The sequence below is a fragment of the Grus americana genome, chromosome 25 (genome assembly GCF_028858705.1).
Source record: "Grus americana isolate bGruAme1 chromosome 25, bGruAme1.mat, whole genome shotgun sequence".
In the NCBI taxonomy this organism is placed as follows: Eukaryota; Metazoa; Chordata; class Aves; order Gruiformes; family Gruidae; genus Grus; species Grus americana.
The window spans coordinates 6,817,133-6,842,416 of record NC_072876.1 but is presented as its reverse complement, the minus strand read 5'-3'; the positions used below and the strand labels follow the sequence as shown (position 1 = coordinate 6,842,416).

At 54.8% G+C, this 25,284-nt stretch overlaps 2 protein-coding genes across 2 annotated transcripts in view; one reads left to right on the top strand and one right to left on the bottom strand.

Annotated features, from left to right (window-relative positions):
- Nucleotides 1-649: 649 nt before the first annotated feature.
- Nucleotides 650-4,472, top strand: LOC129196572 (ubiquinol-cytochrome-c reductase complex assembly factor 2). Its single transcript, XM_054804302.1, has 4 exons — nucleotides 650-843; nucleotides 3,066-3,140; nucleotides 3,500-3,569; nucleotides 4,294-4,472. The coding sequence occupies exons 1-4, from the start codon at nucleotides 706-708 to the stop codon at nucleotides 4,386-4,388; spliced, it is 378 nt and encodes a 125-aa protein (XP_054660277.1). The 5' UTR covers nucleotides 650-705; the 3' UTR covers nucleotides 4,389-4,472.
- Nucleotides 4,473-5,252: 780 nt separating this feature from the next.
- ITPR3 (inositol 1,4,5-trisphosphate receptor type 3) overlaps nucleotides 5,253-25,284 on the bottom strand; it is a 42,076-nt gene continuing 22,044 nt past the window's right edge. Inside the window, exons 19-58 of the mRNA XM_054804296.1 lie at nucleotides 24,974-25,225; nucleotides 24,542-24,686; nucleotides 24,228-24,375; nucleotides 23,722-23,918; nucleotides 23,439-23,568; nucleotides 23,096-23,153; nucleotides 22,721-22,886; nucleotides 22,391-22,555; nucleotides 22,148-22,216; nucleotides 21,561-21,686; nucleotides 21,266-21,388; nucleotides 20,894-21,094; nucleotides 20,276-20,527; nucleotides 20,061-20,186; nucleotides 19,642-19,767; nucleotides 19,402-19,522; nucleotides 18,466-18,650; nucleotides 18,181-18,329; nucleotides 17,909-18,017; nucleotides 17,655-17,745; nucleotides 17,250-17,419; nucleotides 16,406-16,580; nucleotides 16,139-16,323; nucleotides 15,753-15,953; nucleotides 15,197-15,307; nucleotides 14,875-14,970; nucleotides 14,479-14,580; nucleotides 14,102-14,188; nucleotides 13,307-13,417; nucleotides 12,602-12,794; nucleotides 11,490-11,615; nucleotides 10,795-10,967; nucleotides 10,517-10,681; nucleotides 9,832-10,024; nucleotides 9,222-9,317; nucleotides 8,661-8,785; nucleotides 8,249-8,414; nucleotides 7,382-7,542; nucleotides 6,709-6,870; nucleotides 5,253-6,381 (exon numbers count right to left, since the gene is read on the bottom strand). Coding sequence (XP_054660271.1) covers nucleotides 6,313-6,381; nucleotides 6,709-6,870; nucleotides 7,382-7,542; nucleotides 8,249-8,414; nucleotides 8,661-8,785; nucleotides 9,222-9,317; nucleotides 9,832-10,024; nucleotides 10,517-10,681; nucleotides 10,795-10,967; nucleotides 11,490-11,615; nucleotides 12,602-12,794; nucleotides 13,307-13,417; nucleotides 14,102-14,188; nucleotides 14,479-14,580; nucleotides 14,875-14,970; nucleotides 15,197-15,307; nucleotides 15,753-15,953; nucleotides 16,139-16,323; nucleotides 16,406-16,580; nucleotides 17,250-17,419; nucleotides 17,655-17,745; nucleotides 17,909-18,017; nucleotides 18,181-18,329; nucleotides 18,466-18,650; nucleotides 19,402-19,522; nucleotides 19,642-19,767; nucleotides 20,061-20,186; nucleotides 20,276-20,527; nucleotides 20,894-21,094; nucleotides 21,266-21,388; nucleotides 21,561-21,686; nucleotides 22,148-22,216; nucleotides 22,391-22,555; nucleotides 22,721-22,886; nucleotides 23,096-23,153; nucleotides 23,439-23,568; nucleotides 23,722-23,918; nucleotides 24,228-24,375; nucleotides 24,542-24,686; nucleotides 24,974-25,225 — 5,806 coding nt within the window. The 3' untranslated portion in view covers nucleotides 5,253-6,312. The remainder of the gene's footprint in view (nucleotides 6,382-6,708; nucleotides 6,871-7,381; nucleotides 7,543-8,248; nucleotides 8,415-8,660; nucleotides 8,786-9,221; nucleotides 9,318-9,831; nucleotides 10,025-10,516; nucleotides 10,682-10,794; nucleotides 10,968-11,489; nucleotides 11,616-12,601; nucleotides 12,795-13,306; nucleotides 13,418-14,101; nucleotides 14,189-14,478; nucleotides 14,581-14,874; nucleotides 14,971-15,196; nucleotides 15,308-15,752; nucleotides 15,954-16,138; nucleotides 16,324-16,405; nucleotides 16,581-17,249; nucleotides 17,420-17,654; nucleotides 17,746-17,908; nucleotides 18,018-18,180; nucleotides 18,330-18,465; nucleotides 18,651-19,401; nucleotides 19,523-19,641; nucleotides 19,768-20,060; nucleotides 20,187-20,275; nucleotides 20,528-20,893; nucleotides 21,095-21,265; nucleotides 21,389-21,560; nucleotides 21,687-22,147; nucleotides 22,217-22,390; nucleotides 22,556-22,720; nucleotides 22,887-23,095; nucleotides 23,154-23,438; nucleotides 23,569-23,721; nucleotides 23,919-24,227; nucleotides 24,376-24,541; nucleotides 24,687-24,973; nucleotides 25,226-25,284) is intronic.

Below are 25,284 nucleotides of genomic sequence, written 5' to 3'. Positions count from 1 at the left end.
GCCTGCATAGCACAGAAGGCAGCCTGCTGCCTCCCTCTTCACCCCTTGTACCCCAGCACATAATTATCAAGTATTTAACTATTTACCTGCCAAGAGGAGGAGCTCTGAGCTAGCCTGCAATCCTACATACTCCACGTGGAGAAGGGGAAAAACAGGCAAGACTTTCTCGGTTTTAAACCGGCCAGAAACCACACACTATGGCAGCCGTTACCTGCCGCGCTGCTGGCTGCCCGGCCCGGGTATCTGCAGCGCCGCAGGAGCGAGATCCCTTTGCCAGCCGCACAAAGCGGGACGCTTGGCAGCGATCGAGCAAATGAGCGGGCAAAGCCGGGCTACTCATCAGCCGCCTTTCCAAACCGCAGGGGAGGCTGCGAGCCCGCGGCGGCCGGAGCGCTAAGAGCGGCGCTGCTCCCTAGGCCTCGCCCCCCGCCTGGGCCTGCGGGGCCTGAGGACACAGCAGCAGCCTGAGGGCCTCGCCCGGCACTTCTCCCGACCCTCACCGACAGCACCGCCGGGAGTGGGGGGAGGTGGACGGGGCAGGCCCCTGGGAACGCCCCCCCTCAGCTCCTGGCAGCCCCCCGGGCCTTGCAGCTCGGTGCCCCCAGCCCCCGCCATGGCCCGCCCGGTGCCGCGCATGCGCAGCCCCGCCCCCTCTCGCCTGCCGTAGGTCACGTGACCCCTTCATGGCCGGCGCCGCCGGCAGCGATGGCGGCCACCAGGTACCGGCGGTTCCTGAAGCTCTGCGAGGAATGGCCGGTGGAGGAGACGAAGCGGCAGCGGGACTTGGGCGTCTTCCTACGGCAGCGGGTGGCGCAGGCCTTCCGGGAGGGGGAGAACACGCAGGTGAGGGAGGGCGGGGGGGGTGGCGCGGCGGCAGCGGCCTGCTCGGGCGGGGCGAGGCGGGGCCTGGGCCGCGCAGGCGCCTCATCCCCTCCCGGCCGCCGGCGGTGGGGGACCGGCTGTCAGGGTACGATTTGGCGGTCTCTCAGAGCTGGCTGCGGCGGTTTCTGGGTGCAAGCCTCAGCTTGGTGCTGGTACGCGGTGTTTTTTTTCTCCCCGTGGCGCCCCCGCCTCGGAGCTCGCTCGGTTGCGGCTGAGGAGAAGGTTGTGCCGGCGGGGTTGCGCTGTGAGACGGGCCGTCCTCGGCCTCGGAGCCCCGCAGCGCTTCCCTCGGCTCCCCTCGGGGCCAGGAGAGGCCTTGAGACACGGGCCCCAGCCAGCCACGTCCCCCGTCCCTCCCGTGGGACAGGCTGTGGTGTCCGCCGAAATTCCCGCACCGCTTACACTGCGGGCTTTGGAGAGCCCCGTTCCCGTGGCTGTGGAAGTGCGATACAAAACACACTGAATTTGTCAGCACTGTGCCGGAATCTAATTCATTAGTGTGTTTTGTTTACCACGATGCTAGCGCAGTGCAGTGTGGAGTACGTAGCGAAATGCAACATTGCCCGGCACTGTTAGGATGCAGCACTTACAAAACTGGATTCTGGCTACAGTTGTAATTGTGTTGGAGGTTAGGCTTTGGTGCTTAAATAAACTAGAGAAGCTAATCCGTGACTTGGGCTGTAGACTTTATAGGCTTGGAGGTGGTGCTGTGGAATGTAAATGTCTCCTTTCTTAGCATAAAAACATTGTTCTAGATATGCGTTTTCTACTTCAAGGGGCCATTATAGGCACCTAATTCTATATTGGTGACCAGAATAGTCTGCAGCAGACATTTCAGAAAGCGCTTATTGCTTTTTCATATGCTCAGGACAGCTGAATATGCTGCACCAATTGGTTACAAGATCCCAAAGCTGCCACTCATCTTGAAAATCTAAATCGATGCCTGCAGCACTGATGTCAATTTGTATGTATAAAGGATTAATACAGCAAAGGGAAGTGTACTGGCAGACAGCGGGAAGAATGTATGAGAAAAGAACTAGATAGAACCATAAAGGATACTTTATCAGTTTAATGTCTGTTTTATTCACACGGAATAAGATTTGCTGATTTTATGGGGGGTGGAGGGGAAGAATACCGTTTCTGCTACCCATTTAATGGCTATTTCTGCTGTATTACTAAAACATTAGCAGGGTCATTTGAAATGTGACTGCAAGATATGTTCAGCCGAAGCTCACCTGCAGTGTGATGGTCCTTACTCCTGACAGTCTGTCTGTCCCTATATCCTCTCCTGCAGCAGCCATTACCTACTGAATGAGGAGAGCCTTTCCTCAGTTTTCCTAGTTTGCGCAGAGGAGGCATTACCCGCCTTGTGCTGACCCTGTGCCAACATCCCAAGGACAGATGAGCCATGTCATTTTATCCTGACATGTTTGTGTTGATACTATTCTTATTCCTGTATCTGTTTTAATCATTTATGTTTGATGTCATCGAGCAGCAATGCAGTGTTCTGGTCTAGTTGGCTCCTGTTGTAAAATAGAAAAACAAGATGACATGCCATCCGCACTGCCAAATAGATGGCTCTGCAAGGCAGACGCACCTGTCCAAGGCACCTAGCAGAGGTTAGGTATTAGCAGAATCTTTCCAACTTACTCGACCAAAATAGAAAGCCATTTACCCTTCACAAGCTGTTCAGTGTCTTTCATGCTGCTTTCCCCTAATCAATTATAGACTATTTTTAGCCTGCACTGGGATTTTCTAACTTCCATCCCAGTACGTTATCCTATTTGATGCTTTAGAGTAAAACAGGTGGCAAAACTGGCCTTTGAGCAAGAAGTCTTGCAGATTTCACAGCACTGGCCAATAAATGTGAGAAGAAAACTGTCCAGCAGTATTCTCATTAACTGTGTATTCACAGTTAATCTGTCAGATCTTTTTGAGCAGAGTTTAAGGTTCATTCTGGAAATCACATACCTCGTTATTCTTGTAGGCCGAGCAGGTGAGAAGTGGAAGGGAAAGAAAATGATCTGCATTCTGGAGCAGCATAATAGGGGTCACCAGCATCTTACACTGCACTGAGAGTTCACCTAAGCTGCTCCTTGACTGTCCTTCTCACTTGAAATGAGGTGGGGTTTTGCTATGGAGGTTTGAAATAAGACCTGTGCGATACTTTTATCCCTTTCCAGATTGCTGACCCTGAGACCTGTGACCGAATGTACGAGAGCTTAGTCAGAATCCACACCAACTACTACAAAAACAAGGTGAGCTTTGGCATTAGCCATCATCCCTCCTTTAGGGGCTGAGTCACCACCCACTGCAGTAGGCTGCCTCATCCCTGCAGGGTTCCTGGGAATGTCTAACAGACAAATGAGTTGTCAGGTGGATGCAGCACTACCTGGTGCCTTTGGTCACTCCAGGAAAGCTGCGGACATCTTGGCCTCTGTGACATGTGTGAACCATGTGGGTGCTAGTTCTTGGTACGGATGAACAGAATTCTTAGAGCTTGGCTGAAAATGAGCTCAGACTCTACCGTATGACGACGTTTTTACCTTTTTTAACGCACTGTAAGTAACATCTTTCTCTCTCTTTCCTCCTCTCACCTACTCGCTCGTTTGTGAAGTACCCACGCCTGAAAGATACAAGTTTCACTGGAGTGACGGTAGAAGATTGCAAGATGATACTAGCAACAGGTACTGATACTGTGTTTGATTTGAGAATAAGTCAGTGCAGGACATAAAGCACATTCTGGTCTTTGTGGTGTTCACTGCCTCATTCCTACTAAACACCTGTGACTGAAGGACCTGTGACTTGCCGTGCAAATATATTGGGATGTTTAATGAAGAGTAAGTTCAGGAATAATTGAGGAGCTCTTCAATAATCTATCAGGGCGAAGAGTCAATTATATTTTGCACGGGGCAGGAACAGCAGAAGGTTTGCAAGGTCTCTTTGAGATGAGATAGTAGGAGCTGTGTGAAAGAAATGCATGTTTGCTACATCATTTCAAAAATTCTCAGCTTCTGTTTCACCACCGTCAAATTCCCTTCAGCATTTCTCCTTTTGTATTAGACTTTGAGAGAAAACAGGGTACCATGATGCAGAAATACTCTCAGCCAGATCATTTATTAAGTGCAATGTAGGAAGCTAGTGCAGTTCTGTTCTGCTCCAGTTCCTAACTTTGATTGCAGTGGAAACTGAATATTAGTTGTTAGTGATAAGGGACTCCCTGCACAATTGATTGGAAGGGAAAACAAACTTGCCTTAGGCCCTGAAATAGAAATTCATTAAGATGAAAACTCAAAAAAAAAAGGAAAATATATGTAAGGCAAAGCTTTTACAACAGGACTTTCATTCCTCTGCTTTTCTGCTTTCCTTTCTCTTTCCCCATCTCTCTTTCTCTCTTTTCTCCTTTTGCAGACATTCTGAAACAGATGGAAGACATGAAAAAAGGGACATGGAAAAAACTGCGAGAAAAGTTTTATGCCAAGAAACCTGAAGAGGACTCCAAGTGATAGGCTAACTCCCAGATTCTCCACTGTATATATTCCTAAAGCACTGTATGTTGCCACGATGAATAAAACCATTTATTCCTCTTAGCAACAGCACTTTTGTTCAGACCTACACCTTACACGCTTCATCCTTAGTGCCCCCTCTTTTTTTTCCTGAAAATCTAGGACATAGCTTAACACATCTGTGCTGAAACCATAGTGTAGAGGAAGAAACTTTGGTGTTAGACCTGATCCTTTGTATTAGAAGAAATGGAAGAACCAGGAGATGCACAGAGCAAGTAGGTGCAGCCATGTTAGCTTTAAATTTGCTTGTGAAGGTAACAATAGTGATGATGTGAAAATGTAGCTATGGTTGTGTTACCATGTAACAGTGAAACTGAGGGAGAGGTGACCTTAACTATCACATTTATTTTCCTTTTGGGAAGACAGGCAAGGACTGAGGGTGACTGTTTGCCATGGTGACAGTGAAGCAGTGTAAGAGTTTAACTGTGATTTCAGTCAAATGCTGGTCGAGCCCTCAGTGTGAAAAGAATGTTCTGTCTGGGTTACTGCCTATCTGAGAACAAAGAGAGGTTTTAATGACATGTTGGTACATAGGCCCATAAATGAATTTCAAGTGTGATTAGTCAATTGCTATGGCCTATTTTTATTCCTTTTTAAAGCTTTAATGCTTGCATCAGTGTCTATTCTTGGGCGGCAGAGGCACAGGAGTAGTTGGGGTGACTACAGCGCTGCTTGGCTGGGGAAGGATGAGTGTCTAGAACGCAGCTATGCCAGGACTCCGCTTGGCTCCAGGCAGCACCAACAGCTGCTCCTTTTTATGTGTTTGAACAGTGTTTTCCTGGCAAGTAGTGAAAGAATTTGAAACTTTGCAGCAGGCTCCAGTCCAGAGCTTCAGAACACACGGCTGGTGTTCAAGGTAGATCTTCATGGTAGCATTCTTCTTCAGCTTCTGACTGGAGCATCGTACTACATTTTAACACTGAACATCTGGAGCTGAGAGCACTGGGTTGTGGAGCATCTCGGGTAATACAGCCCTGGTTTGGCTTCGGGTTCTTGGATTGTTCTGTATTTCTATTTCTAACAGCCCCGTTACATACCAGAATGCGCAGGAAGGGAGATTTCTTTACCATGTTTAAGTTTTTATTATAACATGATTTTTGTATTTAATTTAGTTAAGGCAATTTACACTTCTGTTCTTAAGTAACAACAGTAACAAAAAAAAAAGTAAAACATTATACCAGAGATGAAACTAAAACACAGGACACCCCTTCACAGTGAACTCCTGTAAACCTGCAGTCTCTTCCTACCACTGCCCAGATATTCTTGGTCCACAGAAGGCAAAAGACTAGTTAGCACTAGTAAAAGCTTGGATACTCATCCCTGTCTGGTGAGTTGAATTAACAAATCCATCTCCTTGAGTTTAGCTCCTCTTTACTGCACCACAGTGACAGACAGAATTCTTTAAATGGAGAGGGATCAGCATAGAGCAGGTACAGCAAATACGATGGCTGGTTGGCAAAGATCCGCTCTTGGAATAAGTTAAATATTGCAGCCCTACAGCTAGTTACACCACACCTGAGGTGGAGGCCATCAGAGTGTAGCGCATGGAGATAAAGATACAACCCTCCACATTTGCAAAATAAAGAGTTATTGCAATGAGGAATAAAAGTCCTGTATAATTTATCTTCCTACAAGGGCACTAGAGTAACGTGTGGGTCCAGGTATCGTGAGGAATCCCGGCCAGTCCCTGGTTCCTGAATTGCTTACAAGCGCTCTAAGGAAAATGGTGCCTGCGAAGCCCTTCCGCAGGGTCCGTTGTTCTCTGACGATGCCGTCCATGCATGGAACCCAGGAATAAGCAGCCTCGGTAGCCGATACGTGTGTGTAGTCCCTCTGTGGGTGAAGCCAGTGCTGCTTCTGTGTCTTAGTGGTTCATGGTATTCTGGACATCCACAAACCCCATCCTTTGTCTGCGCTTCCGCTGCTCTGTCATCTAGGGTTCAAACAAGGACACAAGTGAGGTAGAACACCAGGCCGCCTGTTCACTAATGCGCTCCTCCAGTGTGTGACTGACTGCTTTAAGTAAGTGTGCCAGAACACCCTGGGAGTTGGATTCTACCTGATGAGGAAGTTAAATATCAAAAAGCACGTGTCCCAAGCGTCCCTGAACCCCCCCAAAAGGAGCTTTGTATCTGAAGTTGTACGGGCTTGGGCTGGTTCTGCCTCCTGTTCCTTGAATCGGTGTCTATTTTGATAAGGACAGCGGGTTTCTACAGTCAGGTGTTCCTGAAGTGTTCCCATTTTTAAAAGCGTTTAGTACCTGTTCCTTCAGCTCATTCAGCTGGGAGGTGAGATGGGACACCAGCTTCATCGTGGTGTTGAGTTTGTCCTGCAGATTCCGGATCTCATTCTGTTCCCCTTCCCCTTCATTGCTGACCAGCGACATGGCTCGCATCCGGGGGAACCAGTCCAGGTTCTTGTTCTGGAAAGGGGAGTTGGAGAGCAGGTGAGGAGGAGGGACGAGACCTGGTCAGATTTGACAGGAAGCCTGCCTGGGCTTAGGGATTACAGAAGTTCTCAAAGGCTCGTCTTGTCTGTGTCTCTGCAAATTTTCCACAAACAGTCCATTTCTAGTGTTATTTTTTTTCTTACAGACTTCTGGGCTCAAGTTCAGAAGTTTTTCTTTTCTAAATTTCCTTTCTCTCCCTTCTTGCCTTGAAATCACCTTGAAGTCCCACTCTACTGCTTGGTTCTGCCCTTGGTTCAATCCTTAGATACACAGTACAAACCCTCAAACAGACAATGCGTTGTTGGCTGAGATTGCAGAGTGGAAATAACCAGCTAAGAAAGAACTAAGGCACAACAACATTGCTAAATATTTTCCGAAAGCTCCTTCTCAAAGCTGTTTGTCTTTGGCAAGCCTATTGTTCTCAAATATTTCCCGGGGGTAGCGGGTTGCAATAGTGAGAGTGCTGCCCTGAGAAGACGCATACCTTTATCATCTGCGCCACGTAACTCTCCGGCCCCGTGTAGTCTGTCTTATTCTTCACTCGCACCAGCACTATGAAGTACAAGTAGTTCCACATGTTGTGCTCGTATTTAATATGCTCCTCAAAGGACACCGTCTTGTTGTCGAACTTGTCCCTTTCGAGTCCTGGGAAAGGCAGTCAAGAACGGAGGAGGTGGGGAGAGGACATGGGGAGGAGAAGGTAAGAAGCCAGCAAGCAAACAAATGGGAAAGGAAGTACAGATAATTGCATCCTCTCCCAGGTGCGACTTTCAAGAAGTGCTTTTAATAATTAGTTGGCATTTAGCAGACAACAAGCATCCAAAACAGGGGGAAAATAACCCAGTTGTGGATTCAGGAGGCTTCTATTTAAAGTACTACTAGCTATGCTTCCTGCCTCTGTATCTAAAAGCATAAAATGCACCCAGTGGATCTTTTAAGATAAAAGCAGCTAGACTTATTGGGTTTTTCCTTTTGTGTTGGATGCCTTCCGATGACTGAAAGCATTCCAGAACATTTTCTGTATTTTATTTCCTCAGTAATACGGTGCTTTTTTTTCCCCACTGGCTAAGTGATGGTCTCAGGAGCGATAGATGCACAGCGACAAGAACTCCACAATGTGGCGGTTTAGTTTAACACCTCATTAACCGAAGGCGAGGAACACCACAGACAATTTCCCCTCTCAGTCCGTGTCCTTGTTTAAACCTCCTCGCACTGCAGTGACCCATCGGTGAACAGATTTAAGTTTTGCTGTGAAAACCAGAAACCACCTGAAACTCCTTCCCTTCCCTCAACCTCAGAAGAGAGGAAAAGCTTTGGGGCAATTCCTGTACACCGAGGTCCCAGCGCTCACCACATATGAAGCAGGTAGTCTTCAGGATCTCTTCCTTCTTTTGCTTCTCGCTCCTCAGATCAGCAAAGGTGTCAATAATGACTCCGAAGATGAGGTTAAGGACGATAATAATGACAATAAAGAAGAAGAGGAGGTCGTAGACAACCCGAGCAGGAAACAAGGACTCCTGTGAGGGATGAAAGGGATAAACGTGTCTCTCGCACGCCGCCAGCCACGTGCTGCCTCGTTACATGGGCCGTGGGCTGAGGAGGAGTAAAGTGGTGATGGGGAAGAGAGGGGGAAAGCACTGGAGGACAGTGCGGGGGGTAGAGCTGGAAGTGTCACGGTTTCCTGGGAGGGAGGGCAGCTGCACCGCGGCCAGCGCGGCAGGACCGAGCAGAAGAAAGGGGTGCCACGTGCTGCCCAAACTCACATCCTTCGACGGCTTCCGCAGAATGTCGCCCACGCCCCCTCCGTTCCTCAGGCCATGATTCAGGACAGTGACGATGCACATGAGCAGCGTGTCGCAGGCGCGTTCCCACTGGTCAGCGTCTGTTTCTAGAGTACGGCGGGGGAAATAAAAGCAAAAACCCAGAGCATAGACAGGGCTTACGCACCAGACCATTCCAAAGAACCCAGAGCTGCGGGGATGACTCTTGCTGTGGCGATGCAGCGGCATATCTCCTGGGAGCAGGTGCTCGTGGTGGATCTCCCAACCAGCAACTTCCCAGCAGCTCCTCCAGCTTGTGTCTTGCTGTGGAGGTGTTTGGCTGAGCGCTCCTGACGCTCCCACTTTCTTTATGACTAAATTGAATCTACTTTTTCATGCCAGGGTCAATGCAAAATTTGCAGGCTTCATGCCTGATACGTGCCAGAAAGCGGGCTGTTTGTTTCCATCTTTGAAAAGCTTGGGTTTTTCTGAGCTCGCTGACAAAGCAGGCAGCCAACCTATTCTGCCACTAAGAGAGTCAACCCTCCTAATGAGCTCACTTACCTTCCAAGGCAGTGGGCACAGCAGAGCAGCTAATTTTGTCACTGCTGCACGACTCCATGAAGGTCTCCATGTTCCTTTGCATCCCCAAGGGGTCATCTGCAAGCAGAAGAGACCGCAGCCTTGTCAGAGCATCAGCTTGCCTTAGTAAAGCTCTTCGCTGCTGCCGCGGGTGCTTTTCAACTGCCTCCTCTTGTAGCTTTCAGGCTTCTTCGGAAAAAAGGTTGCTTTGCATCCTCCTAGCCTTTTCTGGGCTTTGAATCTTTTTCTCAAGTTTCAGTAAGAGCTCTGCAGTGCTAAAACTTCATTTGTAGCTGTCCACCCCCTTCTCTGCAATCACTCCTAGCCCCAAACCCTGCTGCTCTGCAGCACGAGGTCCCTAAGGCGGCACAGGCAGCTCTCTGCCCTGCCAACCCCAAAGGCAGCGCTACCAGGAGTTTGCACCAAGGGTATAAACCCCGTGGCACGTGCGCACACACAGACACGAGCGTGCTTTTGCAGCGGGGAGGGAGCAGGGTCTCACGCAATGGTCCAGCTGCAGAAGGGTCCCACGCTCTGCCCGGCCCCTCTCTAGCCCCAGCACCGCAGACAACGAGGGCAAGGGCTGAACGACCTTTGGCTTTGCTCTCCGGCAGCCGGTCCACCTCCAGGATGAAGTCATCCTTCAGGAACAGGAAGCCCACGATGGAGAAGAGGTAGACGAGGATGAGAGCCAGGAGGGCTGTCAGCAGGATGGAGCGCCCGTTCCGCGTCACACTTTTGATGACATTAAACAAGGTCTCCTCTCGGTAGATCAAGTCAAACAGCTGAAAGCACCCAGGAGCAAAGAAATGCCGTGAGGCGCTTTTCTTGGTAACGCCTGGCCTACCTATATCCCCTTTTATCCTGAGATCTCGAATCACTTGGCAGACCTTGACTAACTTTCACATAAAGCATTTAAGTTTCCCAGCTTACTGTAGGGAAGCAGAGAAGAATGAAGTGACTTATGCACAGCAGGAGAGCCAAGAATAGGACACATGCACCCTGCCTCTGCCCTCTCCAGCTCACGTTGTCTCCCAGCTGACCCAGATAAAGTACACAGCGGAGATTAGAAAGAGAGAGATAGCAAAAGACCAGGAGAGAGACAGTAATAGATACTGTCGGGAGGCAGAAAGATCAGCCTACGCAAAGATTAGAGCACAGTGAATTGTTCTCACTGCGGTGATCAGCCAGCCCCTGGAAGGTGTCACGAGAACCTTCTAGCTTCTACCGGGGCAGACAGGCTACCTCCCTGCCCCAGACATCTGCATTTATTGTACCAGGATGCTGTAGAAGAGTTCGTGCACAAAGAGTCCCAGGACGCTCGTCAGGATGTAGCCGACATGGTAAAGAAATTCCACGTCCATGATCATGGCCTTGTAGCCTCGGATGAAGGTCCCGCGATTGCCCACGAAGCTCACCACGAACACAATCTTGTTGGTCAGCTGGGGAACAACCAGAAATGGGAGGGAGTGGGGTTTGCTGCCCTTTATGAATGCCGAACAGCCTCCTGCGTCACGGGCTGCCACGCTATCTTTCCAGCACACGGAGAACTTACGTTGAGAGCCCCCAGTATGTTCAGAGTGAGGCCAATCCCCAGGTAATAAATCGATCGCAAGATCAGTGCCACGAGGAGCGGTCTGACGCCGTAGCGCTTAGTGAACAAGGCCATGATGGAGAAGCAGATCAGAATCCAGAAGAGCAGCGAGATCAGCGGGGAATCCAGCACTCCTGCGAAGAGAGGACCCACGGCAATTAAACGGCACGAGGTTAAACGCGTGCTGCCAGTGGGACGCTGTGCTGCTGTCCAGACTGCCCAGGCAAACTAACGCGCTGCTTATCAGAGGGAAGAACGAGAGAAATGACACTTGACTGCAAAGACTAGTATTGACTAAGATGGTTCTTACTGATACATTTTTCTACCTTCTATCCGAGATCTCAAACCCGCTGTGAGCGCTGGAGGCTTTGCCTGACAGCAGGTACGTGTTCGGTCATCGCTCCCCCCATTTTACAAACAGGGAAAGCGCAGCTGGGGAGAAGAGACTTTTCCCTAAGAAGGAAGCAGTGGGGGGGCCGGCAGCAGCAATCTTGACTCAGTCCCTGCCTTTGAGCAGCAGAAAGGACTTGGTTGGGGCTTTAGGAGTCACGAGGAGACTGAGGGTGGGGGGAGTACGGGTAAGGGGACCGGTTTTCCTGCATATGAAGGTCTCCTTTGTCTTCCACCTCGAGGAGCAGCGGATGCTGGGCACCTACCCATGGAAGTGGCTTCAACGTAGGGGTAGAAGAAAGCAATGATTATGTTGATGAAGACAGCCAGGTTGAAGGAAATGCTTCCCCAGAGAGTCATTCTGCGGGAGAACCAGTACATCAGCGGCATGCCTGGAAGGAGAGGAGGCAGACACACAAATCTCAGCCAACCTTGTGCCAACCGGGGAAGGCTTTGTCCTCCCGGACATCCGAAGGGCTCGGCTCAGTGCAGCTAGCGGGCCCTGAGGGACCCTTGGCCTCCCACTTCCTTCAAAACCTTAATAAAAGCTCCCTCCTCATCTGCTGAAACAGGAGTGCAAGTTCAAAATGTCACTGCTCACATTTCTTGGCTTCTCGGCCCTTCGACCTGCTCTGGCACCTTGGAAGCAGATCAGCTCCGTTCTCCTGCTCCCCATCTCCCACCTCCTGCAGCCTCACGTCCTTCAAAACAGCACTGGCTTTGTGCTGTCAGCGCTGGTTCTGGCCCCAGAGGAGACCCAGCCAGCAATTTCCCATCCATACTGGAAACTTGTTTCCTGCTGAATTCCTAAGATAGTTTTGACTGGATCTGCAAGTGTTTTCAGAGCCGCTACACTACCCCTTAGCTGCATCGCAGGTATTTATAGTGTGACTCTGTATCGAGCTCCTGTTATTTTAAGGCAGGATTTCCGTCCTGATGCAGCCCTGAAAGCACCTCAGCAGGTCTGCAGGGTGCAGAGAAACAAGTTTTGTTTCCCATATGTAGCCGCTAGATCCTGTCTCAGGAGAAGGCAACTGAAAACAAATGAAGAGAGGGCTTTCCAGGGGAAAACACCTGCAGGCGTAATCCCAGGGAATGTGCTGTAAGATGCATTTCAGCCTACTGAGGAACTGCACTAACAGCAGGGAGGAAATACATCCCCGAGATCTTAATTAACCTCCGCTCCCTGCAAACTGCCAAGCGTGCTGTGCTCTTCAGAGCAAGGGGCACAAGGAGCCGAGAGACGCGATCTCCAGGCTGCTGCCAGGGTTTGCAGCACTCTCAAAGCGGAGCTGCCCCCCGTTTTCACAACAGGGGCTATCGGAGGTGCCCGTGCTGGGCAGGGGGAGCCCACAGGGAAGGTCCGGTGTGCTCTTACTGCGCAGTTTCTTCTGCCATTCCATCTCGTTGTGGAGGAAGGACGACTGGTCGAAGAAATCACTGACTTTGCTGCCCTGCTCATCCTGCTCCGTGGTGGTGAAGAGCCGGTACTTGGTCTCCTTGGTGAGGAACTCGCAGATGCCAGGCACGGGGAAGATTATCTGCTCCATGCTTCGGTCCAGGCGCACAATCTGCAGGAAGCAGGGCGAAGGGGAGGGTGCCGTCAGATCCTGCCCCTGCCAGGCTTTGGTTTCCTCTTTCCTAGCCCCAGCTGAGCCTTCCCCTCCTCCCTCCCGCTCCACCGGGATCCAAACATCACCGGCCACTCATCTATAACGCTACGGCCTGACCCACAGAGGCGGCCCTGGCTGTGCTGGAGGAAAGCTGAGAGCGTGTGAACCCTTGCTGGCCCATCTGCACGGGGATCCATGCCGACAAGCACGGATGGGGCTGCCGGCTCGGCTGCATCCCCGCTGCTGCTGGGATTTGGAAAAGGAAGGGGCCGGGGGCAGCTCGTTCCCTCAGCTCTTCACGGGCTCTGCCGATGCCTCCAGCTCTCTGCAGAGCAAAGGCCCATCTGGTTCTCGCCGGCACAGGGATGGGAAGGCTCCTAGCGCAAAATCACCGGGCATGAGGCAGCTGGAGCACACGTGGGTTCACCGACCACGTGCGTACTGGCAACCCAACAGCTAACAGGTCTTGCCTCAATTTGGGATGTGTGTTTCTCGTAGTATGCCAGCGGATCCTCCTCTTCTTCCTGCACCGGGGCTGTCGACTTCAGCATCTGCGTCAGCTGCTTGTTATTTAGGCTGAGCTGGGGTGTGGGGAGAGGGAGAGAGGGTGAGAGTGGCCTCAGCCCGGGGAGTCGGGTCTCACTCTGCACTGACACCAGCATTCCACAAAATCTCCCAAAGCTGATGAGGTTTCAGGGAAAAGCAAATCAATTAAAGCTTCCTAAAGGGGTACGAGCCCTCCCTGAGGTGACAGACATTCGATTCCCTGCAATAATTACATCCAAATGCTGCTAATCCACAAATTACAAATCAATGCCCATAAAACCCCAGGGAAATCATATTACTGCTGAATCTCATTTGGAATCTAAGGTACATAGGCAAGACATGACAGCAAAGGACTCAGCCCTTCCTTTTCTGCAGGGAAGAGGAGAAAGCAGGTACCAGCAGGACCCCATCAGGGCCACTGTCCCTGCGGCGAGCTGGACACCCCCCGTGGCTGAGCCTTCCCTGGGGAGCCCCGCAGACACAGCTCTGCGCAGCCTGATTATAAAAGGCCTCGTGCCCGTGGGCTTGTAGTTTGGACTACAAGGGCACTGGTAAGTTTTTCTTTCTTTACTTCCCCTGGGGAATACCAAAACCCATCAAATCTTAAACAACACAACCCGGGTGATTCAGCAAGGGTGGGAGAAGCAGCTCTGCAGCCTCCGGTCAGGGTTGGGGTGGGCTGCAGGGGCTCTGCCCCCGTTCCCGGGACCCCTCCGTACCATGGACGAGATGCCCTCCTCCTCCTCCTCCTGGATTCGTTTCACCGGCTTCAGGAGCTGCTGCAGGGATTTGTTGTGTCGGGACAGCTGGAAGAGGGACGGCGATAGCCGGGTGAGCACAGGGTGCCCAGCAGCCACCGGCAAACGCGGGAGCGGGACACGGGGTGCACAGGGGAGCGGGGTGGCCGGCAAGGCTGGGGGCTGCCTTTTCACAAGAGCCAAACCCACATTTCCCAGCCATGCCTCCCCAGTGGGGCCAGCCTGGCTGCAGGAAATGCAAATACATACAGAAAAAATAACGTGCAAACCAGCGAGCGCAGCCCAGCCCGGCACGGGGAGCCCAGCCCGGCAGGGACCCTGCTGTCACAGCGCAGTACCTGCAGCGCCAGTATATAAATGTTGTGGCCGACTTCCCGGGGGGAAACCTCAGCATTTTCACACTCCTCCTCCTGCAGATAGGCCTTCTTAATCACGTCGACCTGGAAGGCAGCAGAGGGACAGTGAGCTTCTCCCCACCTCCTTGCCCTGCTTTCCTCCCCTGTCCACAAACGGCTCCGGGAATACCAGCAGGTGGGACGCGTGTGCAGAGGCGGTGTGCGATCAGAGCGACGGCCGAGACGTTGGTTGGATTGCAAACCGAGAGCGCGTCAGCACCCGCAGGCAGAAGAGGTCCAGCAACGGGCACAGACAGGGGAGGCTGGGGGGGGGGGTCGGGGAGGCTGGGGGGGGGGTCAGTGGTGCAAGGCTCAGGGGGTTTCACTGTCAGCCCTTACCAGTTCCTGCGGGCGGAGGCTGATGAGGATCCGCTCGGCATTTTCGCTGTCGTGTCTGCTCTCCATGAGGGCCAAGAGGAGCTTGGAGGCATTGTCCTGGTGAGGAGAAGCCCTCGCTGAGGGGAGCTGTGCCCTGCTGCTGCCCAGGGCTTTGGAGCAGGCAGAAACCCCCCGGGTCCCGGCCAGCTGCACCTCCCCGTGCTGGAGGCAGCCGAGCCTCAGACGGTGGAGAAGCACCAGCCCTGTCCCACCAAGCCCACTCGGTCCCACACTCGAGGAGCCGACACGTGTGCCCACCATCCCCGCCCGAGGCTCTGCCTACCTTCAGCTGCAGGACCAGGTCCATCCGGTACTTGCAGAGGGGGCTGATGTCGTTAAGGATGAGGGCTGTGATGATGTCGATCCCGTTGGACTCGTGCGTCACGATGCAGCTCTGCGGGAGCAACGCAACGCGTTATCCCAGCATGCTGCCAGTCCTCCCAGCTTCACCCTCCAACGCAGCCCAGGTCCGAAACGGTGCCCTGCCCGCAGCACTACCCTGCCCGCAGCACTACCCTGCCCGATTACCCTGGGAGCCCCAAACCCCGTCTCCCTGGAAAGGGCACCGTTTGCACCACTGTATTATTTAACCCCCATTTGCATCACCGTATCGTCTAGCCAAGCAGTAGCCCGTAACCCGTGCAGCAGCCCTGTGCACCCTGGCATCCGCTGCTGCCCACGTCCTGCTCCTGTTCACACCCCGAAACCAAAAGCTGGCCCCGTTCCTGCTGCTTTCCCACACATCCCCCCCCCCAGACCCTCCCCTGGGCATCCCTGATCCGGGTGAAACGCCCCAGGCACTCCGGGACCGCCCCAGACCGGCGGGGACGCCCACAGACCTGGTTCTCGTGGCAGGGCCCCTGGCAGTACTCGGTCAGGGTCTCCAGGGTCTGGGTGATGAGGGCCACGTTGTACTCGTTGATGTAGAGGCCCAGCAGCCCCAGCCCCCCCGTGGTGCTGCCGCACATGATGTCGAGGAACTGCAGCGTCTCGCACACCAGGTTGTAGTTGGTCTTGTTGTTCTGGCACCGGAGGAAGTTCTGTCGAGCAAAGCATGCCACGACACCAAAAGTTAGCCATAAGGGATGGTGCATTTGCAGATGGGGAAACTGAGGCACGGCTGCTGGTGCAATGCCTTTTTGGTCCAAGCCGAGGCAGAGCCCAGCCTTCCCGCACCCCAGGCCTCTGTCCTGACCCCCCGTCCCTAGCAGCCCCCGTAACCAACCTGCAGGTCCCGGTTGTGGTTCTCACAGAGCAGTTGCAGGAATCGCAGGATAGGCTCCATGATCAGGACCGTCACCCCCATTTCGTTGTTCTGACCCTGCTCCCCAGTGTCGTGGCCCTTCCGAAACCCTATGGCCATCGGGTATCGGGAGGGGGTGCCAGGCATCAGGAAGGTGTCTCCCCGTCCTAGAGGGCAATCCAACCTCGTTAGCATCGGGCTATCCAACGAGAGAGACATGGGCTCTGCTGGGGGGACACGGCCCCGTACCTTTGGAGACGGGGTCAGGCTCATCTTTGTCCTCACGAGGCTTGTTCCCGATGTCACTCATGTTCACAGACACCGTAGACTTGGTCTCCTGCTGTGCTTTCTTCATCCGGTCATGCAAAACTTTGAAGAACTTCTCAGACTTCTTGTCACTTGTCATGAGGTTGTAGAAGGATTTCTGGGAGGAGGGAGGACAGATGTTCAAGTCTCCATCACAGGGTCCAAATTGTCCCTGCCGGCCCCTCTCATTTGGAAACCTCTGGCACTCAAGACCTTGTCTGAAATAACCTGGTGAGCAGGTTTATGTCCATGCAACAGCCCTGGACATGACAGTCCCCTGCCACTGCGCTCTCCTTTACCCTAAAAGGGGGGTTAGGGACAGAGCGAGCAGCGATTGCAGCAGCTCCAGGTCTGGAACCCTGTTTTTCGCACGTACAGTTTGTTGGCTTCCCTGTGATAAAGGATTCAAGGATTCAGGATAACCCAGGAGCTGCCACCCAAGAGCTGCAGCCCTGAGCCATTTTAGCTGTACCCAGCAGAGGGCATCAACATGACTCCAGAAACAACCTGCAACAACCTGCCCCTTCCGCAGCATCCAGCCCTCCAGCTTGATCCAGCCACCGAGCCGGAAAACTCAAAACCGGACACGTTTCTGCAGCTCCTCCTCTGGATGCTCAGCAACCACACGGCATTTTGGCAAACCCTGCTGCCCAGGAGCCAGCCCAGGACTGAGGACTGCCCTGCACCCACATCTTCCAAGTGCTGGGACCGCCACACTGCACCCATCAAACCGTGGCTGCCCAGTCCCCCCGGGGCCGGCACCCATGGCACAGCCGGGGCTCAGCACCTGGATCTCGGTGTTGCCTCCGTCCAGCAGCCGGATGGCAAGCAGGATGCTCTCTTGGAAGATCTTCTCGTTCTTGGTGTTCATGATGAGGTCAGCCACCAACTTGGTGGCCCCTTCTCGGTCCAGCCGGCACTGGACAGCAGCGATAGCGGACCAGTCCTGGTCTTGGCCTGCAGGAGAGGATGGGGACAGATGTGATGCTGCGGTAGTGCAGGAGAACGAGCACAGCTAAATCACTGCTGGGGTATCTCAGTCCCATCCCTTCATCCCCCCAAATCCTTTACTCCCATGGAGGTGGGGGCATGGCAACCAGCTCCTCATCCCATTATGGCTCGGGAGCCGGGAATTCCAGGTGTGTGTGGGCAGCACAGAGGGACAGGGAAAGTGCAGGAGAGGGGCACTCACCTCCCCCAGCAGCATCCACGATTTCCCCTTTGGAACTGGACTTCTTGTTCTGCAGGTAATTGTTCAGGAGCATTTTCCGCAGCAGGTTGCCCTGCCAAGACAAATAAACGTCACGAGTGTCCCAACGCCAGGGCCAGCGCTAGAGCAGAATGAGGCTGAGCACCCGTGGGCTGCAGCAAGGAGGGCACTGGGAAACAGGGGCTGCGCAGACAAGGAGCGGGGCTGAGGACGTGCTGTGGGACCGTGGTGCTCACCCTCTCGCCATACTTGTTCCTCTTCACCAGCATCTGCTGCAGCGTCCTCAGCACCTTGATGCACAGCTTCTCCTCTGTCTCCATGAGGTCCTTGGTGTGCTGCACCAGCCTGGCACAGCAGAGCCACCGTCACACAGCCGAGAGGGGCAAGGGGGTCTGTGAGGGAACCGTCCCCACCATCCCTCCAGGGATGCACAACCCACAGAGGATGAAGATCACCAGCCCTTCCCAGCACTCCCAACAACCCCTGGGCAATTGCAAAGCATCCTCACTTGGACAGGAATCCTCCGCTCTCGCATCGCTGAAACGCCTCCGTCCCCTCCATGAAAAGCAGCTCTGGCCGATGGAGGACATCCACCAGGACAGACAGCTCAGCCTCCACCAGTGGTTTCAAGCGATCTTCCAGGGCATTGATGATGTCCTACAAGTCACAGCACACACCTTGAGGGCCAAGGCATGCCTAGGAGACACGAGCACGGGAGAGGGACCCCTGCAACGCCAGGACCTTCTTGCTATCACGCACTGATCCGTGCCACCATTGCCCCCCTGCCCCGTACCTGCAGCTTCTCTATGATGTTCTTGTAGTCCCACTGGTTGGGGGTAGTGGAGACGCGGGGGAAGGTCCGCGTGGCCGTCTTGTAGCTGGACGTGTTCCTCTGCACAGTGCTGGTGGAGCTGCTGTTGAGCAGGGAGCTGACGTGGGCGTCCAGGTCCATGGGCAGCGCGATGGAGCGGCTCTTGGCTGCAGGAGACGGAGCCAGAGTTGGGGACAGCCATGACCCTCCCCACACCATCGGCTGGGTCCTACCCCACTGCCTCAGGCTGGGCACCCCTTCACCAGCCCTTCATTTGCAGCAAAGAAGATCTGGGTTAAATACAAGAGTAAAGTCCTCCGGGCTAGTGAGGGGTGGAGTATTTCCATCCATCCCTCTCCACCGCAGCACAACACTGCCCACGGCCCCCCCAGCCCAGCCTAGGATGGAAAGAGGCACCGCCTCCAGTTTTCGGTTGGGAAAGCCCAGCATGGAGATGTTGTAAGTGCTCTGCCTCAAATTACAGAGGGAAATCCCCACCCAGTGTCTAACCACCGAGCAATCCTTTCCAGACGGTGACTCAGTGCTAACCACCCTTGTCCTGAGTCAGGCAGCCACAGGCAGGCTGAGGGCAAAGTCCTGGCGAGGGAAAACCACCACGAACGCCGGCTTTGTGTCCAGGCCCTTCACCCGCAGGAACACACCAGGGATCTCCCCACCAAGCTCAGGCTTTGGTTATCCCCACACCACCCTGGTCGTGCCTGGAGATGTAGCTCAAAGAAAGCACATCCCAGAGCCAAAGCTCCCCACTCCCGGCCAGCAGCCTCTTGCCGGGACGCCCTGCCAAGCCCCACAGTAGGGACGATGGCTCTTGCTGGCTGCCGGAGCGGAGGCGGCCATGGGTGGCTGCATCCTCCTGGTCGGTGGGGAACGGAGCATCCCGCTGGCGCGGCTCCTTACCGACCATGGCCAGCGTGCGGATGCAGGCTTCCACCGAGCTCTTGTGCTGCTGCTGCAGCCAGGGACACTCCAGCAGCCTCATGGTGGACTGGAGAAGCTGCACCACAATGGTCTGGTGGGTCTGCAGGAGGGAGCAGACAAGTATGTAGCAGTGCGAGGTGTGTCCGGACCTTGTTTCAGGGGGCTCCGTGAGCCCCTTTCCTCCCCTGGCCACAGCTTGGCCACGCAGCACCTCATTACCTGCAGCGAGGTGCTGTTCTCTGAGAAGGGGGAGCTGAAGAACGCATTGATGGTGTCCAGCACCACTGTCAGCACATACTTTTCCAGCGTGGGATCCGGCAGGCGCTTCTCTCGCTTCTTGCACATCTACGAGAAGAGAGGATGCTGATGGCACCAGGGCGAGGTGAGCATGCGTCCTGGCACACAGCGCTCTTGGGACCTTACTGAGCCAAGGGACGTGGCCGGTGATAGAGGTCCTGGGTCTACACCAGAGCACCCTGACAGCTCCTCAGCTCATAATGCTGCAGCTACACAAGTCCCCACGGTGCCCACACCCCACAACTGGCTCTCGCGGCTTCAAGGGAGCCTCGGTGACACTAACCTGTCCCCATTTGATGCAGCAGCTGCTGTGAACCTCCCACCCAAGCTTCCCCACACACCTGAGCCATGTCCAGGGTGAAGTTCTCAAAGAGAGTCCAGATGTGGTTGCTGGTGTAGATCTCTTTCATCTCCACCTCTGTGTCCACGTAGCAGTGGTTGACAAAGTTCACGTAGGCCATCTTCACCTGCCAGGGAGGGAGGGAGGCACAGGCACCGTCAGGAGAAGGTAATCGGAGCAAAGCCACCAGCACCCTCCTCACTGGGCACCCCGTACCTCCGTGATGCAATCCTCATGTGTCACCACCCGCACCACGTCCTCCAAGGGCAGCAGGGACGTGCACTTGATCTCTGTGTAGACATTCTTGCCCTCAGCGCAGGCAGCCAGCAGGTCCACCAGTGAGATGTGGTACATCAGCGGGCTGTTCTCCTCCACCCCATCCCTGGCTGCAGTCATCATCTCCAGAAGGGTGGACAGTGAAGCCTTGTCATTGTAGAAAACTACTACGTCATCCCCAGCATTGGTGAGCTGCAGGGAAGGGTAAATGGTCACCACTCTGGAGGAGGAGGGTCAGAAACCTTGCAAGGCAGAAAACAGTGTCCTCTGCAGTGGGGCGATGAGAGGCAGCAGCTGGTGAAGGGTGAAAGGGCCGTGCATTTGCAGGGAATAGCAGGCATTTGCAGTGCAATCAAAAAACCACAGCTTGTGGGACTCCAAAATTCACTGGCTCTTGGACCTTGCATTAAGCTGCTGGAGATGGCTCCTGCTCCAGGGAGAAGCCAGCGTGGCCGGCAAGGCTCTTCCTCAAGAAACAGCCAACCATGCACCTCCCAGGAGCCGTGCCCTGCTACAGCCCACGCTCACGCCCCACAGGCTGGGGGGAGAGGTGCTCACCTCGGTCATGATCATGTCCTGGCACTTCTTGACGTACTTGCCCTCGGCCTTGATGATGGTGTGCAGGAAGTCGAGGTACTGCACGTGGCGGCCGTGGGTGGCCACGCAGTGGATGAAGTGCTGCGGCACCGTCTCGTTGATCTCCGAGCAGAGCTGGTAGTTGTTGAGGAAGATGTGCTGCATCGTCTCAGCCTCCAGGAGCTGTGGGACCAGGGGAGCAGAGTGAGCTGGGGGGCTGTGAGGACCAACGTCCCCTCCTGCCCTGACCCTTCGTCTCCCGGGGTCTCTCCTGGCTTTTGTATCTCTTGCTCTCAGCCCCAGGAGTGGAACCAAAGTCTCTCCCTGCGACCACCCTCAGTCCCCTCTCCTTACCCCCGGGGTCAGGAACAAGTTGAGGTGTTTGTGCAGCAGGGCCTGGTTTTCCTGGTTGCCAGCACAAAACTTCTGCAGGAACTGGTGGGTGAATTTCAGGATCTCCATCATCTTGGCATCACCCTGAGGAAGGGTCGAGAAGAGAAATGCCCGGAGTTGGCAAGGGATGGAGAGCAGGAGCAGGCTGCCGCCCTCCTGCCCTGCCCAGCTGCAGGACCCAGCCATGCAGAGGGTCCCCGCATCCCCCACCACTCGCCCTGGGCACATCGGGACCGGCCAGCTTCTACCCACCCACCTTCTCGTAAGGTATTTGCAGCAGATCCAGCATCACTTTGTGGGCATCCATGTTCTTCAGCAGGCGCTGCTGCTTCTTGCGCACTTGCTCTCCGACCCCGCACATCTTATTCAGCCGCTCCAGGATCTGGGGAGAGAAGGACCGCAGCAGAGGGGAACTGAGCCTGGAAGCCCATCGGGATGGCCACCAGCGCTGGGGGCTTGCTTGCAATCCAGATGTGCCCTCCGTAAGTCCAGGTGCTCCCTGCACGTCCAGCTTTGCGCCTTGCTCACAAATCTTGGCGTCCCACTCAGAAATCCTCCTTGCGGTGCCACGCAGAGCCCTCGTACCCGTCACCAACCCTCTCCCCTCCAGTCCCCACCAGCGCAAGGCTCACCATGAGCCCTGGGGACATAACAGGGTTCCTTCTTACGCTGAGCTGGCAGGAACAAGCCCTGGCTTGGACTCATTTCTACCAAACCACAGGAGAGACTGGAAATGCCTCCCATGATTTCACCCTTTCCCTTCTCGCTGGGGCACCCATGCCAGCCCAGGCCAGGCAGACATCGCTGGCCGTGCCTCCAGGGCCAGGATTTGGCCTCACTTACCCCCTTGACTATCTGATAGTTCTCGCTGCTCTTCTCTCCCGGAGCAATGACCTCTTCGTCAGCAGCGTGCTGCAACGGGACAGAAACAGCATCAGGGTCCCACCGCGGCTCTCCAAAGCCTGGGGCACAACTACACCCCACAGGGCCACGGAGAGGTGATAGGTGTTGGACTGAAGCGAGCTGCACCTCTGCCCCCGCCTCCCCTCCTGCCCTGGCTCCCAGGGTCTCGCTCAGGGCTCTCACCTCTTTCTTCTCCTTCTTGTTCCCCTCCACCGTGCTGTCCCCTTTGCTGCTGCCCTTCTTGTCCACCCAGAGCTCTGATTTCTCCACCATGGTGCGGAGTTTGTCCAGCTCTGACTTGATCACCTTGTAGTTCTCAACGTCCTGGGCTGAGATGAGCAGCTGAACCTGCAGCGACATTCCCGGGGGTTTCCAGTTTGGGGCACAAACTGCGTTCCCCTCCTCATCCACACCTCCCTCCCAAGGAAAGGGGCCAGGACCCATCCCATGTCCCGCACCCACAGCTGAGTGCAGTCTTGGAGGTGCTCCAGGGCAGCGTCCCAGCGGTGTTACCTGTTTGAAGGTGTGCAAGACCTCCTGCCTCTGGCTGAAGTGCTTGAAGAGGAGCTGCAGGGAGCCGGAGATGAGCGGCGGGTAGTCGTGCATCGTCAGGTGGATCAGCACCCGCAGAAACATCCTCCCTCCCTCGTCATCCACCTCTAACATGCTGCTCGTCTTCCTGAAGCCGGGACGAAAGCGCTTGGTGTTAGCAGCCACGTGGGAGCTTGCGTGCATTCAGTCACCCCTCGGGGCTGATGGGGACAGCTGCGTTAGCCTTTAGAGCCTCATCTTCCTCATCACCTGCAGCTTTCAGCCTCGGCAGTACGGACAGGAGAGGAAGAGCCCTACGGCCAGGCTAACTATGCACCGGAGGGGGCAGGGACTCACCCCACACCGAACATGGCTTCTGCATGCTCGCCGATCCGCTCCAGGTTCATGGCTGCGGCTGAAGGGAGAGGAAAGGGAGGTGAAAGGGGCGGCCAACGCAATCCCCGGGCATCGCCAGAAACCCCGCAGGAACCAACCCAGCTCCCTAGCCCCTGCTCCAAGCGTCCAGGATGGACACAGGACACCTCATCCCTCCTGCACAAACTCCAGCCCCCCCACGCTCCCAGCTAACGGCGGTGGCGGATGGAGAGCTGCTGGAGCTGTCACCTCCATCACCCGCGTGTCCCCAGCCTGTGGGGTTTGCTGAGTTGAAGCTGTACCAGGAGCAAAGTGGAAGAGTTACTTGTGGAGTCAAAGGCTGGAGCTGTCCCGTCGGCTGCACTGTCCTGCATGGGGTAGACTTCCACAAACTCCTTCTTGAAGACGGAAAGCAGGTAGGAAATCCTGTAGTCCAGCCGCACATTCAGGATGAACTGGCAGCAGTGAAGAAGAAGAAAGCAAAAGTGAGCGCCCTCTTCATGCCAGCTGTCTCTCTGCATCAGAAACCCACATCATCCCCACACCACCCCATCCCACAGGTCCCACCCACGGCTCCACAATGCTTCTCCCTCCCCACCAGCTCCAACCTGCAAGATCTCCAGGATCTTCAGCTTGGTCTCCATCACCACAATGTTCTCGTTCTCGATGCTCCTCCCTCTGTCCACTTGCTCTGGTGCAGACCCAGCACTGAGGCTTGGGGGGCTGAAGATGGACTGTTTCCTGCTCAGCACCATGGTGGACATCATCTGCCCAACACCCTGGATTGACCTCCGCACGTTCTTCCCTACAGAGGCAGCCGCAACGGGCAGAATTAATGGGGATGGAAAGGGAGGTGGCACAGGACCCACAGAAGGGCCCACTTAGACTGGAAAATGCTGTAGATATTAATTAGAGAACGAGTAGGAGGGACTGGCTATTTCTCTGGCATGGCCAAGGACTCAACACCTCCTGTCTCCCAGTGCAGACCCAGCCAAAGCTTCCATGTCAGCAAACCAGGGGCTTGTTTTCTTGCAGCCAAAACTGGAAAGCACTGGGCAGACCACAGAAAACACCATCCTGCGGGACCATGCCTGGTTATGGAGCAGGGACTCACCTGTCACCTCATCATTGTAGACCGCCTGCATCATCAGCTGGGGGTTTTGGACGCAGTCGATGATGCCCAGCAGAGTCCGCGTCAGGCGCAGCAGCTCGCTGAAGCTGTAGAAGCCGAAGTAGATGAGGTTGTGGGCAAGGCTGACGACCTGGGGAAGGACAAGGCAACTCCAGACCTCGCCATGCTCAGGGCCGAGCAGGATGAACAGACATGGGCGAGAGGGACGCCAGCACGGCCACCCTCGTTGCAGAGGCAGTTGCAGCCAAACCACACTGCAGCCTGCGACGTGCCGCTAACACCGGTGGGACTCGTACCTCAAAGGTGAGCTTGTTCTTCTCCTCGTTGGCAAAGGGCACCGCCTCGCTCACCACGTTGTTCAGGTAGTCCTCCACGAACTCCATGGTGCTGGCGAACTTGTTCTTCTTGTCGTCACGCGAGACGTTGAGGTTGGAGTCGTAGCTGTGAGGGGAGATGGTGGGGGTGAGCTGGATGGCAGCAAGTCTCCTCGCACCCAGCCTGAAAGGAGCACCGTCCAGGCAGCTGCTGAGCCATCATGGCCAGAAGTGATGCTCATGACCGTGATGGAGCCCACTTCCTTCTGAAGGCTGAGACCTGCCAGATTCACTCCACAAATGCCCCCCTCCCAGTCCCTGCTAAAGCCAAACCAGTCCCTACACAGGATGGCATCTGCCATCCCACCTCCTGCCCTGCCCCTCAAAGCTGCTGCGAGCCCCAGCGTGTCTTACTCTTTGATCGTGATGGCCGTGGGGATCTCGGTCCAGAGCCGTGCAAACTTCACGGGCATCACCAGCTCCTGGGGGTCCCTGTCCACGTGCACGTGTAACATGAGGTGGCAGAAGGACGCCCGGAGATCGAAGGGCAGCATCTCATCTGCCATGCAGAGGAAGATCAGGTCCACCCCCAGCTGCTGGGAGATCTCCTTGATGGCCAAGTACTGGCGATCCAGGCACATGCGGGCAAAGAGCTTCAGCTGGTACCTGCCCAGGGATGAAGGGGAGAGGGACTGAGTATGTGCAACCCTTATGTCCTCACCTGG

What these genes read in the sequence shown, in the direction of transcription:
- LOC129196572 (XM_054804302.1), top strand. Translation starts at nt 706, where the DNA reads ATGGCGGCCACCAGGTACCGGCGGTTCCTGAAGCTCTGCGAGGAATGG. An exon ending in GGGAGGGGGAGAACACGCAG is followed by an intron (nt 844 to 3,065) that starts GTGAGGGAGGGC and finishes ATCCCTTTCCAG; the next exon opens with ATTGCTGACCCTGAGACCTG. An exon ending in CCAACTACTACAAAAACAAG is followed by an intron (nt 3,141 to 3,499) that starts GTGAGCTTTGGC and finishes TCGTTTGTGAAG; the next exon opens with TACCCACGCCTGAAAGATAC.